Source organism: Calidris pugnax, unplaced genomic scaffold, assembly GCF_001431845.1.
Source record: "Calidris pugnax isolate Ruff unplaced genomic scaffold, ASM143184v1 scaffold25, whole genome shotgun sequence".
In the NCBI taxonomy this organism is placed as follows: domain Eukaryota; kingdom Metazoa; phylum Chordata; class Aves; order Charadriiformes; family Scolopacidae; genus Calidris; species Calidris pugnax.
Window position 1 is genome coordinate 7824107 of NW_015090805.1, and position 15860 is coordinate 7839966.

A 15860-nucleotide genomic window follows, 5' to 3' on the forward strand; every position below is an offset into this window, starting at 1 on the left:
AAAAGATCTCCTAAGATTTCTTCTGAAATGTTTTGATGTTGGCCAGGTACACAAGACATCCCTATTTTATATTCAACAGAAGTTGAATATAAAATATATAGGTATTACGGGCATACTGAAGTCAAATGAGAAGAGAGACTCCAGGGGAAAAAAAAAAAAAAAGACAAAAAGATATTCTAGAGAGGCTAGAACTTTATGATGAAAAACTGTTTACTGATCATGGTTATCTATACTGAGTGTTTATCAGTAGTAACTACAACTTAGTCAGTCCAAAATGCAATTGAAAACACTACAGTCTACCATCATGCTTCTATTACAATAGAACAATCTCAGTTTTTTAGTAACAAGTACCTCTGCTTCCACTAACCCACACACAATTAAGAGATACTTCTCAGCAATTTGTCGTTGCTTAATTTCAGATGTTATTTCCATAAACAGGTATTTCCTAACAGTCACATTGATGTAATTTAAAAACCAAAAAAACAAAAACAAAACAAACCCCAAAGGCACTTTTTTCCCCCCAATCCAAATTTTCTCTGGTTTCTGGGGAAAAAAAATAGGGGGAAATTAAAAAAATTAAAAAGGCGACATTACTACAGTAAAAGAACAAGTAGCAATTTTTTTTCCCCACAATCAGAACAAAAACATCCCTATTTGTAGACGTAAATTGCAACAGAAGTGCAACAGTAATTCTCTAGAATTATCTTAGACTGCATATTAAGCCATATAGAACTATGTGAAGCGTGCATGACATTTTCAACCTAGAAATTACATTTAATGTGAAATTCGCTAACTAAAGTAAGAACATCAATAACTAAAATCACCAGAATCAAAATCTAGAACTGAAAGCTTTGGTATTTATTAACATGACTGTGAAGAAAACTACCAATCTGTACAAAATTAGGACAGAGTCAAAACCAAAAAAAAAAAAACAAAAGAATTGGATTTAATGTATTTCCATGGAATTAAAATGCCTGTTTCCATGACTTTAAAAAAAACCTGTGTAGAGATTAAAGGCACAAATCACAAGCCAGCTTACATGTGAATCAAGCACACAGAATGACAGCTTGCCTACAAGTCACAGAACAACAATTTGCTCATTCTCAGGTTTGATACCGTTGCTCTCGCTTACCTCAGTGAGCTCCTTTAGCGTATCTCTTGATGACTTCTGATTGGCTTTGTCGTCTTTCTTTTGAGATAACAAAGGCATGAGGCTCGGCGGTAAGGGAACACCAGACTTAGCACACATGGCGGCTGCATTGGCTTTGGCTATTTCAAGTAGCTGGGCCTTGTCTAAGAATTTTTTTTTTTTAAGAAAAGAAAAATTATTATTATCTGCATTTCTGGCAGACTATAGAAAGAACAAAGACAAACCACAAGATTTTACCCACACAGTGCATTTTAATGTTCTGTCAAAATAACTAAAATTGTACTTAGTTGCTCCAGACTTTTTAAAATTTGGCCTACCCAACACACAAGTGAAACTGCAAAATTAACACAAAGCACGGGAGTCCGAATTACAGCACTCAAAATACTCCAAACCCCAGGAGTTCTAATGCCCATTGTACTTCACCAATTGGAAATACTGCGTCATTTCTACGCAGCATAAATTCTAAAGTCTACTTCTAGCTATCTCTGAAAAACATTCAAAGGTCTGGAGGAAGTCCCCTCAAGCCCCCCAGTACGTAGCTACTTACAACTAACCAGCAGAGAAATATAAGCACCGAAAACAATGTGCACTTGTGTAAAGTAAAATTACAAGCAAAACTCTTTAATAAAACAGTACTTTGCTTTATTAAGGCAAAAAGCACATGTGGCCCTATCACAGAAACAGGGAATCAAAATAAGAGTTATGTTTTATTTGATTTGCCAGTTTGCAAATGAATGAGTTCCCACTATCTCTGCAAGCATGTAGCTTCACAAAAATCCTAAAAGGAAACATTCCTTTACTTCTTAAGCAATAAAAGTATACAGATACAGATTTGCTGCATAATCAAAGCATGAAGGCACATTCAAGGATGCTCATTAATTGTCATGTTCTGTACAAAAATACTTTGCTGGTAGAGGGGCTCCCACGGTAACTTTATGATACAGGACTAAAAGGATCAGATCCTCAGGTCCACAAAAGGATGTTTGCTCACACACTGTACAACAGCTCATCTCTCAAAACATCTTTTCTCCTTACGTAACTTACTACCTAAGGAAACTACAAGGCCTCTCTTCCTCCAGTCAGAGAAAATAAGCAGTTCAGTAGGATTTTTTCTTTTATTTCCAACCAGCTGGGTCTGGGAGTATTTTCAGAAATGGGCCTCCCTCCCCATTAAACGCTTACTATGGCAAAGAGGCAAGACAGGTTAATGGAAACAGACAAATGAGCGTTACAGCTGACGACAGAGCTAAGAACTCTCCAACTGGCACTTACTTTCAAATGTTCTCTCATGCTCGATTTGTGCTCAGGAAAACTAGAAATTCCTAAGTTTCTTACGGAATACTCGGCCTTTACTTTTACAATGAACAGTGTTCCTCAAAAATGCAACATAACTACCTTTGTATAAAAGCTCTATAACCAAGACATAACTGGCTCTCAATTCACTTTCATCCAAGTGGTAAGCATTGATTCAGCTTCAACATAAAAGTTCCTACTGGAAGTCACTGCCTAAAAATAATGGATAAAATGACTTCCAAGAAATTCCTTACGAATACTGCAGAGCTATGTTAAAATAAGACTACGTAAATGAACACAGTATCACCTAACCATGGAACTACTATAATCAAAATTATTACTCACCCAAGTCTGTAAGACGTTTAGGTGACCTGCTTGAAAATCGTTCTGACGACCTTGACCTGCGACGATCAGGTGATCTGCTGTACCTTCGTCTCCCTGAAGATCTTGACCGCCGTAGTCGAATTGGTGACCTACTAGAGCTCCGTCGTCTTCCTCTTGACCTTGATCGCCTTTGACGAAGAGGTGTTCGGCTCCTGCTCCGTAATCGGAGTGATATTCTACGATCTCTTGAATCTGATCTTCTTCTTCTTCTGTCAGCAGATCTTGATCTATTTCTCTGAGATCTCTTACGCCTGTCTCTTGATAAAGAACGCCGCCTTCTTGATGCTGACCTTGACCTACTCCTCCTTCTGTGCCTTGAACGTGACAATGAGCTAGACCGAGAGCGACGATTAGATTTTGATCTTGATGCTCTTCTCCGCGTTACTGATCTGGAGCGATTTCGTCTAGAGCGAGAGTCTGTATCATATCTCTGGGATCTGCGCTGCGAAGACCTGGAGCGTCTGCTTCTAGACCTCCGTGAAGATTCTTTCTCTGCTGCTTTTTCAACAGATTTGGATCGACTCCGTTGGCGAGCAGCGGACCTGGAGCGTCTACGTCTAGACCTTCGTGAGGACTCTTTGTCTACTGCTTTTTCAACAGATGTCGATTGACTCCTTTGGCGAGCAGCAGACCTGGAGCGTCTACGTCTAGACCTCCGTGAAGATTCTTTGTCTGCTGTTTTTTCAACAGATGTGGATCTACTCTTCGGCTGTGCAGCAGATATGGAACGTCTACGTCTAGATCTCCGTGAAGACTCTCTGTCTGCCACTTTTTCAAAAGATGTGGATCGACTCTTCTGGCGAGTAGGAGATTTTGAGCGTCTGCTTACAGATCTTCGTGAAGACTCTTTGTCAGATATTTTATCAACAGATTTGGATCTAGATTTTTCACGTTCAGAAGACTCAGAACGCCTGCTTTCAGGTATAAAGGAAGAGTCCTGTTCCTCTGACCTCTCAAGAGGCATAGAATCCTGTTTATCTTCATCTGCTAAAGAGGGCTCCGCATCCTCACCTTCTTCACCAGTGGTAGACCTTGATTCTTGCTCATCTGACGATGTGGAGTCTCTTCGTTCAGCTGTCAAGGAGGGCTCCGCATCATCTACTTCTTCACCAGTAGTAGACCTAGATTCACGCCCATCGGGGGATGTGGAACGTCTGTGTTCAGTTGTCAAAGAGGGTTCCATATCCTCTGCTTCTTCACCAATGGTAGACCTTGATTCTTGCTCATCTGATGACGTGGAGTCTCTTCGTTCAGCTGTCAAGGAAGGTTCCATATCCTCCGCATCTTCACCAGCAGTAGACCTCGAATCATGTTCATCTGAGGATGTGGAGTGCCTACGTTCAGCTGTCAAAGAACGCTCCCGTTCCTCTGCTTCTTCACCAATGGTTGACCTTGACTCACGTCCATCAGGAGACACAGAACGTCTATGTTCAGCTGTCAAAGGCTCCAAATCCTCTATTTCTTCACCAGTTGTAGACCTTGACTCACGGTCATCAGAAGATGTGGAATGTCTACGTTCAGCTGTCAAAGAGGGCTCCCCATCTTCCATATCTTCACCAGCTGTAGACCTTGACTCATGCTCGTCAGAAGATGTGGAGTCCCTTCGTTCAGCTGCCAAGGAGGGTTCTGCATCATCTGCTTCTTCCCCAGTGGTAGACCTTGACTCATGTTCATCAGAAGATACTGAGGATCTACGTTCTGTTGTTAAAGGCTGCTCCAGATACTCTGTTTCTTCACCAATGCTAGATCTTGACTCATGCTCATCGGGGGATGTGGAGCGCCTGTGTTCAGATGTCAAAGAGGGCTCCCGATCATCCATTTCTTCATCTATAGATTTCTGGTCATGGTCCTCAGGGGACACAGATCTTCTATGTTCAGAAGTCAAAGAGGACTCCAGAGCCTCTTCCTCCACAGGAGATTGCAGCTCATGACCTTCCTGATATGGGGAGGTGGAATGTCTATGTTCAGTTATCAAAGAATGCTCTAGATCCCCTGTTTCTTCACCAGGGCCAGACTTCACACTGTAGCCATCAGGGGACATAGAGCACTCACTTTCACGCATTAAAGAAGGCATTGCATCATCCATTTTTTCAGCAGGGATGGATTTCAAGTCACTGCCATCAGGGGATACGGAGGCTCTATCGTTTAGCGTCAAAGGTTCAAGACCGTCTACTTTTCCACCAGTGGGGAATCTCAATTCCTGGCTATCAGGGGATGCTGCATGTTCATTTTCAGGTCTAGGTGAAAGCTCCCCCACATCCGCTTTTTGAACAGGGGTGAATCTTACCTCCTGGCTCTCAAAAGACAAAAGATGCTCATTTTCAGATGTCAAAGAAGAATTCATATCCTCTGTTCTCTCAGCATGAGTCAATCTTGATTCATACTCTTCAGGGGACAGAGCATGTTCATTTTCATACGTCAGAGAAGGCTCCTCAGCCTCTATTTTTTCAGCAGGGCTAGACTGCAGCTCTTGACCTTCAGGGGACATGGCACATTCACCTTCAGACATCAAAGACAACTCCTGCACCTCTGTTTTTTCAACAACAGTAGACTGCAACTCCTCACTGGACATTGAACTTTCACTTTCAGATGTTTCAGAATGTTCCTCTGTTTCTTCCTTTTCAACAGGACTGGATCTCAAATCATGGCGTTCAGGGGATACATCATACTCATTTTCAGACAGCAAAGAACACTCCTGCACCTCTGTTTTTTCAGTAAGAGCAGGAAGCAACTCCTGCCCTTCGGGGGATGCAGCATATTGACTGTCTGACATCACTGAAGGCTCCTGCACCACTGCTTTTTCAGCAAGCGTTGACTGTAATCCTTCACGTTCAGGGAAGACGGTATATTCACTGTCAGATGTCAGAGAAGGCTCCTGCACCTCTCTTTCAGCAGGGCTGGCTATCATCTCCTGACCCCCAGGAGATACAGCATATTCATTTTCAGGCAGCAGAGAACACTCCTGTACCTCTGTTTTTTCAGCAAGGGAAGACTGCAATTGGTGATCTTCAGAAGACACAGCATATTCATTGTCAGGTACAACAGAAGCCTCCTGCATCTCTACCTTTTCAGGAGAGCTAGATCTCAACTCCTGGTTCACCCAAGATACAGCATATTCATTTTCATATGTCAGGGCAGGCTCATGCACTTCTGTCTTTTCAGCAGGGGGTGACTGCAACTCCTGGCCCTCAATGGACACTGAACATCTGTCTTCAGACATCTGATAAAGTTCCCGCATCTCTGTTTTTTCAGCAGGGGTAGATGTCAACTCTGGGCCATCAAGCCCTACTCTGTATTCATTTTCAGTTATTTGAGAAGACTCCTCTACATCAACTTTTTCAATAGGGGTAGATGTCAACACATGACCATCAGAGGAAACAGAACATCTGCTTTCCAGTATCAGAGGTGGCTCCTGCACCTGAATTTCTTCATCATAGTCAGATCTCAACTCGTGGCCATCAAGGGCTGCAACATGTTTCAGTTCAGAGGACAAAGATGACTTTTGCACCTCTACATTTTCAGCAGGAATAGGTCTCAATTCATGACTATCAGGCAACAGGAAAAGCCCACCTTCAGATGTCAAAGAAGTCACTGGGGCCCGTAGTTTTTCAGTAGGTGTGCTTACTGTTTCACAAACATCAGCAGAGTTGGAGAGCCCACTTTCTAGCGGCTTTTGTAATTCTATTTTTTCAACTGCAGTGGATGTCAATTTATAGCCTTCAGGGAAGATAGAACACCTAAGCTCAGATGCCAATGACACTTCTGCACCTTCTGTTTTGTCAAAGTAATTGTGTTTTGATTTATGGCCATCATGGCACACAGAAATTCCACTTCTAGACATCAAGAAAGATCCTGTACCCTCTATTTTTCCAGCTGGCATGAATCTCGATTCATGCATTTCAGAAGATTCAGAGCAGTCACTGTCAAGTACTTGTGAAAGTGTTGGACCATCTAAATCTTTATCAACAGATGATCTGGACTCATGAACAGTTGTCAGTGCAACCTGCTGGGTTTTTTCAAAAGATGAAATTGCAATGAGGTCACCTGAGATCTCAACAGGACCACACTCAGATGTCAGGGTAACAGCTGGAGCCATTACTTTTTCAACAGATAAAGATCTTTGGTCATTTCCATCAGATGACTTGAAGGACCCACCTTCAGGCATGAACGGAAGCTCATCTGTTTGTGCAGCAAAGCTGGATCCTGATTCATGTCCATCAGGAGACTTGAAGCATCCACTGTCAGAAACCAGAGAAGGCTCCTGCATTTGGCCTTTTTCAATAGACAAGGAAGCTGATTCACAGACATCAGGGAACGCAGAGCATGTAACTTCAGGTGCTTGAAAAGATGTTTGAGCATCTAGAGTTTCAAAAGGTAGTGACCTTGACTCAGGGCTACTGATCAACTCGGAAGATTCACCTGCAGGTATTTGCAAAAAATTCTGAAGCTCTTGTTTTTCACTGGGGATGTGTCTCAATTCATGACCATCAGACATGTCAGAGGGTACACTTTCAGACAACAGAGAAGACCCCTGAACCTCCATTTTTCCAGAGGGCGAGGAGACTGTCTTGTAATCATCAGAAGATGCAGAGCGCCCACTTTCAAGTGTCAGAAAAGCCTCTGGACCCTCTGTTTCTTTGAGAGAGGTAGATCTTGACTCATGTTCATGAGATGTGAAGTGCTGAAATTCTGTTACCAAAGTCTCTGAATCTCCCCTTTTTTCAACAGATGACGATCTTGACTCGGATGTGGAGTATGCAAGTTCGGGCAGTGGTGAAGACTCCAGAGCCACTACTTTTTCAGCTGATCCATTTTCAGATGTCTCAGAAAGCTCTGAAACCTGTGTTTTTTCCACAGGCATGGATCTCAATTCCTGGTCATCTGGGGTTTTGGAGCTATCAAGTTCAGACACCACAGAAGGCTGCAGACTCGCTGTTTCTTCAACAGATGAGGAGCTTGTCTCAAAACTATTAGAAGTTTTGGAAAATCCACCTTCAGATGCTGGCGGCAGCTCTGGGCCATTTATTCCTTCAACAGACAAAGCCGCTGATGTGGGACCATTCGAGGATTTAGAGCTGCCTTCACTTGCAATAGAAGGTTCAGGAACATCTGATTTTTCAAGACATGTGGTTGACTCCGTGGGTTCAGAGGACTCCACATGCTTGCTACTGCACTTTACTGAGGATAACTTATTCTCTCCTTTTTCTATAGACTTGGACCTTGACTTAACACTATCAGAGGACTTGGAGCGTTTCCGTTTGGATTTTTTTGAGGATTCCTTGCGCTTTTTTTCAACAGACCTAGACCTAGACTTGTAACGTTCAGAAGATTTTGATCGGCGACGCTTAGATTTTCGCGAGGACTCTTTCTTTTTTTCCACTGATTTGGATCTAGACTTGTAACGGTCAGAGGACTTTGAGCGCTGACGTTTAGACTTTCGTGATGATTGCTTTCGATCTCTTTTTTCTACTGATCTGGATCTAGACTTGTACCGGTCAGAGGACTTTGAGCGCTGACGCTTAGACCTCCGCAGAGATGCCTTCCGACCTCTCTTCTCTACAGATCTTGATCTAGATTTGGAACGATCAGAGGAACCAGACCCTCTATGTCTGAACCTCCATGAGTATTCTTTGCCCCCTCTCTTCTCTGAAGACCTGGATCTAGATTTAGAACGGTCAGATGACCTGGAACGTCTGCGGCGGGATCTCCAGGAGGACAATCTGCTCTTTTCCAATGACCGTGACTTAGACCTGTAGCGGTCAGAAGACCTGGAACGTCTGCGTCCAGACCTTCGAGAGGACAGTCGCTTTTCCACTGACCTTGACTTAGACCTGTAGCGGTCAGATGACCTGGAACGTCTGCGTCCAGATCTTCGAGAGGACAGTCGCTTTTCCACTGACCTTGACTTAGATCTGTAGCGATCAGAAGACCTGGAACGTCTGCGTCCAGATCTTCGAGAGGACAGTCGCTTTTCCACTGACCTTGACTTGGACCTGTAGCGGTCAGATGACCTGGAACGTCTGCGTCCAGACCTTCGAGATGACAGTCGCTTTTCCACTGATCTGGATTTAGACCTGTAGCGGTCAGATGACCCGGAACGTCTACGTCTGGACCTTCGAGATGACAGTCGCTTTTCCACTGATCTGGATTTAGACCTGTAGCGGTCAGATGACCCGGAACGCCTACGTCTGGACCTCCCAGAGGACAATATGCTCCCTCTCTTTTCTGCTGATCTGGATTTAGACCTGTAACGGTCAGACGACCTGGAACGTCTGCGCCTGGACCTCCGGGAAGACACTCTTCTCTCTCTCTTGTCCACAGATCGGGATCTAGATTTGGAATGTTTTTTTCTGGAATCTGAATGGTTTCTGCTCCTAGAACGTGCTCTTTTAGAGGTCAAACGCCTGGAAGTAGAACGTGACCTTGATTTTTTCTTTCGCTTCCTAGACCTGGACTGAGACTTGGAGCGACTCCTCTTTTGTTTCTTTGCATCATGTTTTTTATCACTGCTTCTATGGCTGCTCTTTTCAACTTTCTCAAGTCTCATCAGAGTCTCCCTCATTCGTGCCGCCACATCAGGTTGCACATCAGATGTTTCTGAATCTCTTTTCTCTGACTCCTCTTCTGGAGTTGTTTCTTTGACAGCCTCAGCCTGTGGAACGACTTCTGACTGGCTTGCTTCTGCCACAAGTACTGGACCTGCTTCTGTAACAGTCTCAGGTACTGGAGCTGCTTCCAAATCTTTTGTCTCTGCCTCCAGCCCTGCAGCTGCTTCTGCATCTTTCAGCCCTGCAACAGTCTCAGCAAGAGGAGCAGTTTCCAAATCGTCTGTTTCTGCCACATGAGCTGAAGCTACTTCCAATTGGTTTGTGTCTCTGATTATTTCAGATTCAGGAGTCCCTGCTGAATCTTTTTCGTCTGCTGCATGTGAAGAAGTAAAAACTGTTTCTGCTATTAAAGGCTCAGATGCTTGAATTTGCTCTGCATCTTTCTTCTCAAGCAGCATCTCGCATTCCTGAGCTTGACCTAGAACTCTCATATCCTCCATTTGCTGACCCTGCACTCCTTCTGCATACTGTACTTCCACTGCCACTTCATGTTCCAGCATTGTTTCCAGATCTTTCATGTCCCCTGTTTTTGGAACTGCTTCAGAAGATTTCATTTCAGCAGCACTTAAGACTTCCAGAGCCTCTTCTGAACTCTTCCATTCTGCAGCAGGTTTTGCTTCTAGTACTGCTTGCAGATGTTCTTGCTTTTCAGTGTGAAAAGATTCTGGAACAGCTTCTGAAGCATCCTCTAAAACATTCATCACCCCTGCATTTCCAAACTTCTGGGAAGCTTCCAAACCTTGGATATCCATGTGTAGCTCAGGCTCTTCAACTGTTTCAGAACCTTTCACCTCCACTGTTGCAGGTTTTTTCATGCTTTCCAACAACGTCATTTCTCTAGCTTCTGATGCTGGCTCCAAATATTTTGCTTGCATTACTTTCTCTGTTTCTGAAGCTTCTTCCAAATCTTTTAAATTGCTAAGCGAGGGCTCATTTTTTTGTGTGCTTGTCCTCCTTGTTGCAATTATATATTCTACAGTAGGTCCCTGAGTTCTCACATCTGTCAAAATCTTAGATTCTAAACTTCCTTTCAAGTTTCTCACTTCTGTCACTATTTCTGATTCTGTAGCGTTTTCTTCTACTCTGGGTAAAGACTCTAATACTGTTTCTGAATGACCTACTATTTGTTCCTGTACAGATCTTGAACTTGCTTCAGATCCCACAACCATTTCCAAATTTTTCATCTGTGTTAAGTGTGATTTTGCTTCTGCATCTTCCACCCCTGCAACTTCTGAAAAGTTGTCTAAGCCTCTCCCTTCTACAGTGTCAGAACTGACAGCTAATTCAGAATTCTGTATCTCCCCTACCACCTCAGTTTGTGAAGGTCCTGTATGTGTCATGACCCAAGAATGTGAAATGATGGAACCCTCTGTTCTACTTGCACCAAGAGGTTCTGCAACTGTTTCTGCTGTGGTTTTCAAATGTATCATTCCTCCTAATGTCTCAGACTCTCTAACAGATTCAGGAGTCCTTTCTGTCTCTGCTACAGGTCCTATAGTTGTTTCCAAACTTTTCACTGGTCTCACAGATCCAACTTTCATAGCTAGGAGACTGGCCTCTGAGTCTGCTTCTACTCCTGCCATATTATCTAGATTTATTTCTGAACCTTTTGACACCGCTCTTGAATCTAGCGTGGGTACTAGACCTCTGGCCACAGTCCCACAAAGCACAGCTGCTTCTGAAGCTTTCACACCTTCCATTTGCAAAGACAGAGACATTGCTTCCAAACCTCTGACACTGGATTCACTCTCAGTTCTTAACTCTCTCAGCTCCTCTGGTTGTCTCAGTAGTGAAGTACCTTCTGAATCCTTTGACTCCGTTACAGTGACAGGCTTGAGAATAGATTCGGAAAATTTTGAAGCATTAGTACTTTCCAGTTGCAGACTAGCTTGGCTTGTTTCTTGGTCTTTTACTCCTGTTAGCGCTGCAACTTCCACAGTTGCTTGTGGACCCTGCACCATCTGGATTTCTGGAGCTGTTTGCGGAACGAAGGTCTGTACAACTGCTACAGGTTCTGAAGTTGCAAGCACGTTCACATTTGTCAGTTCTGCTGGAAGTCCACATTCCTGAGTTCTGTCCACTCTTCTTGTTTCTGTCAAGACTTGAGGTTGTAGGAACGCTCCTGAGGCATTCAGCACTGTTGGAGCATCAGTTGTGCCTTCCATATCCTTCACTTCTGTAACAACTTCTGATCCCAGGAGTATTTTGGCACTTTTTTCTTCCACCTGGGTCACAGCAGTCGCTGCAGGTATTTTAAAAGGATGTTGCAAAGATACACCTGCCTTCAAGACACTTGAACCCTCCATGGGGCTGCACTGTGTCACTCTCAAGTGATCAGATATAATTGAGGGCCTCAGATGCCCTAATTCCAATGATCTTTCCACATTTATAGGCAGAGATTTTTCAGTTGCTTCTGGAACTTTCACTTCTTCCATGGCCACAGACATGTGAGCTACCTGCACAGTATTCAGATCTGCCTGATTCGCAGATTTAGGAATTGTTGTCACAAAACTTGCCAAGGACGCAGATTCTGTGGCTCCCCCCTGTGCCACAGATTGTAGAGATGCTTCTGAATATTGCAACACCTCCATGGTCTCAGACTCAAGAGTTGTATCCAAAGATTTTACTTCCCCAGTGCCTTCAGATCTCAGAATAACTTCTGAACCTTTTAGTGCATCTGTTACCTCTGAAGCTAGAGTTGCTGCCGAATCTGTCTGAATTTCGGATGCACTGGCAACTCCAGATGGGACGCTAGATGAAGTATCATGTCCAGTATCAACAAGAACATCCTTTTCACTTGCATTAATAGCTACAGGATAAATATATTCATGAGACTGTTTCATTTGTTCTTCTCTAGTGCAAATTTCAGTTTGAGTTATACTAGCATTTTCTTGGACAACAGACTGGCTGCCTTCTAAATTAAATGGAGGATTTGTTGCACACAAAGTCCCCTTCTCACTTCCAAGATTTTCCGTAGATTGCTGAGAATCAATTATTGAGTGAGAAACAAGTCCTAAAGCCAGTTCTTCTGGCTGCATGTGAACAGCCAGATTTGCATGTCCGAATCCTCCATGCTGTACACTCAATTTGGAGCTTGACTGCTCTGGCATCAACTGAGAAGCAGGCTGCAACTCTGCATGCTCTCCATGACGTGTACTCAACTTTGACTCCTTTGGCTGCTTTTTATGCTTCTTTTCTTTCTTCCTTTTCTTCTTCTTTTTCTTCTTCTTCTTACTTTTGTGTTTCTTGTTCTTCTTTGATTTTTTCTTAGGAATTTCATCTTCACCAGTAGAGCTTCTTTTTGTAGACTTAGTACTACTTTTCACAGTATTTTTGTCTACATCTAGAAGAAATGATATTTTCCTTGTAAATGTTATTAAAATTACATTTTAAAAATTCTTTTAGACTAGTGACCAAGTACACAGAGACACAAAAGATTTGGACTTGAAACCCAAGCCTTCTTCGCTAAACTACCATACACAAATAGAACACATTCCTCTTTCAGTTCTCTTACCCTTTCTTCTCAGGAGTCACTTTGAGTAAAAATAAGCAATTTCTCTTACAAAAAGTTAACAAATCTTGGTTGGCAACACAGTTCCAGTGGGAACATGACTCTTTCCAAGAAGTAGCTGGATATACTTCTATCTATATTCAACTGGGCTTCCACCTATATTCAACAACTCCACAAGGCTGGAGATGTGCTTTAAAGGTACATGAAGCTGCACATGGAAATGAAACAAGAGCTCACATTTTCCAGGCAAATTATCTAAGCAGTGCTATGCTTATTGTATAAAATGTGGTCAGTCTATTGTCCCCTAATATGCTTTAATTTGTGAGTGTGCCCAATATTACTAGAGTGTTAGATGTTATCTAAGCATATTTACTGATTAAGTTCCTCACAGACTGAAGTTCTTCAAACAAACTTGAGGAAACAGCATCTACTTCCCCAGTCCCAAACAAGCTTTAAGGCATTACAGGCCACTGGCTGCTCAGACTGGGCTATGGCTGCCACAAGCAACTGCAGACCTACCAGTACCTAATTGAGCTTTTGCTTCAAACAGGAAAGTAATATAAAAAAATTCACAGGACTGCAGGGACAAGCAATCGCTGAGGGGAAAGAAAAGAGGAAGACTGACATTTTGATCACCATCTTTTAATTCTATACCTCGTTTCCCTCTGAATTTAGGTTCCTGCTCTTTTTTGGATCTGGTGCTATGTTTTCATGAGAAAGTCATTTCTGTTAAAGGCAATTTGTTATAATTTCTGTTAAATATGAGCTATATGTTCAATTCTGCTTACATGTTATCTTCAGTGATTATACTGGCCAGTGCAACAAGATGGATTCTCCAGTTATAATGTGGCTGTGATCACAAAACATACTCTTTCAAGTAAACAATGCAAAATCATTCAAAAACTGTTGGTAACTGCAATATTGTTAAATGAACGTGACTTCAAATTCCATAAACAAGTAAAAAACAAGTTTTAAGCACATACATAGAATAAACAGCTTAACCAAAAATAGGGTTTCCACCAACATTCCTGTGAATGCAATGAAAAGGAAAATGAAGCAGAGTCAAATGACCTTTTCTACACAGAACTTTTACATAATCTCTGTTGTTCAAAAGCAATGTTAACTCCTTTCCAGATATGAACAGGAGTAATGTTGACCATAGGTTCATTAACTTCCACGTTAGCAGGTCTCATTTATTACCATGTTAGCTTGCATCTTTCTTCCACAACAGAAGAACAAAAATAAAAAATAAAGAAACCCCATAGATGCCAGCCTCGAGTGCTGCTTGTATGGCATAAGTGAGAGACTGTTGAAAATGCAAGGTAAACAAGCCACTATGTGTAAAAGAAAGAAAAAGTAATTCCAAGAATCTCTGAAACAAACTGCCTCTTAACAAAAAAAAAAAAAAAAAAAAAATTTTAAAAAAATCACTCTGGATTCACCAAGCACATAGCAGTCAACTATGTTTCAACTCCAAAAAATTAGAAATGCACTAATTAGGGCCTTTGTGTGACTAACTCTCCTGATTCAAAAATTTTACAGAAAAGACTAGTCTCATGAGAAGGGATGCTCACATACAACTCTTTGGAATAATAAATCTAGTAATTTATTGAAGTTATAAGATTGCTACAAAAAAAATTCTTAATCTTTGTAAGATTGCAATCTGAGTATATACATTTTAAAGATAAGTGCAAAAAAGCATCTTAGTACGACAGAACAGTTAATGATACAGTTCTGAATTTTTATCAATAATCTTGCAAGCTAATCCAAATCAACACCACAAACAATGCTTCTATCCATCAGTGCTAGCTTTGTTAGTAAAAACCGCTCATTGAGACCCTGAAGTAGGTATATACAAAATAAAGCACAACTATATGTAAAGAGAGATTATTTAAATGTTATAGCATTATTGTAATGGAGAGACAAAATAACTTTTACACACACTAAGCAATGCTTTCATATAATAAGCAGCTTCAATTTTTAAATTATTTATTTCTCTGCCCATCTATGGTTGTAAATCACAGTAGACAAAAAAACCACTTAACAAACATTACAATAAACATACAACTTGTCAGATGAAGCTCAGTGAGAGGAGCGGTACCAAAAAGTACTTTTTCATCTCTGTAAAACTGATTCAATTTTAAGCACTATGACAAGCTTCTTAAACAATGTATTTGCCAAATATGTTTTCATTTACCTGATTTGCACTGCAGCTCTGTATCAAGGGCTCCAGAGAGCACTTCCTCTATTTTCTGCACTATCTGATCATTCTGACGACTCCCAGCACCAGCACCAGTGTCATCTGAAGGATTGGCTTGCTCAGCTGGGATTGTGTCACCATTGGGCTGGCCTTCTACCTTTCCACTAACCAAAAAAAATATCAACATAATACAAGCAATTTTGAGCCTTTTTTGACCTTTTTTTTTTTTCCTTAATTCATAAGCATTAATTATACTCAACCCTTCAAAATAGCCTCCTGAAGAAGCCATGCTGTTAGTGAAACATGTAGCTTTTGATTAACTGCCACTTAATCACAACAGAACACGTTGTGACAACCGAGTATCAGGCACAAGGGAGGAAAACGTGTCCTCAGATGCGCCACACTTCCCATGCGTTTATGTAAGAACTTGCATGGTCTCCCCTCACAAAATAAGCACCCATCACTCACTTTTTCTCCAGCAGATTTTGCTTACTTTGCGACATAAGGCTGGGGGAAACAAAAAGCTAGGCGAGCTTAAATATAGTAAGATCAGTTAAGACGAATCGCACAAGATGCTTAACCCCTTCTTCCCCTTTTGCCCCGACACAAGAAAGCAACGCCGAAAACGGGGGCGCGTTCACCAGAAGACAAGACGTGCGAAAGCCCGCCTCCCCCGCTTCTCCTCCTCCTCCTTTCCCTCCCCCCCCTCCTCCT

General features: G+C 42.1%; 1 protein-coding gene across 6 annotated transcripts in view; it reads right to left on the minus strand.

The window, feature by feature from the left end:
* SON (SON DNA binding protein) overlaps positions 1–15860 on the minus strand; it is a 40268-nt gene that overhangs the window by 23195 nt on the left and 1213 nt on the right. For all 6 annotated transcript variants that reach the window (XR_001411478.1, XR_001411477.1, XM_014938061.1 and 3 more), the window contains exons 2-4: positions 15144–15310; positions 2789–12778; positions 1133–1293 (exon numbers count right to left, since the gene is read on the minus strand). Coding sequence is in view for 4 of the 6 variants with exons in the window: in XM_014938061.1 (XP_014793547.1) it covers positions 1133–1293; positions 2789–12778; positions 15144–15310 (10318 nt within the window). In the remaining 2 variants the exon portion in view is untranslated. The remainder of the gene's footprint in view (positions 1–1132; positions 1294–2788; positions 12779–15143; positions 15311–15860) is intronic.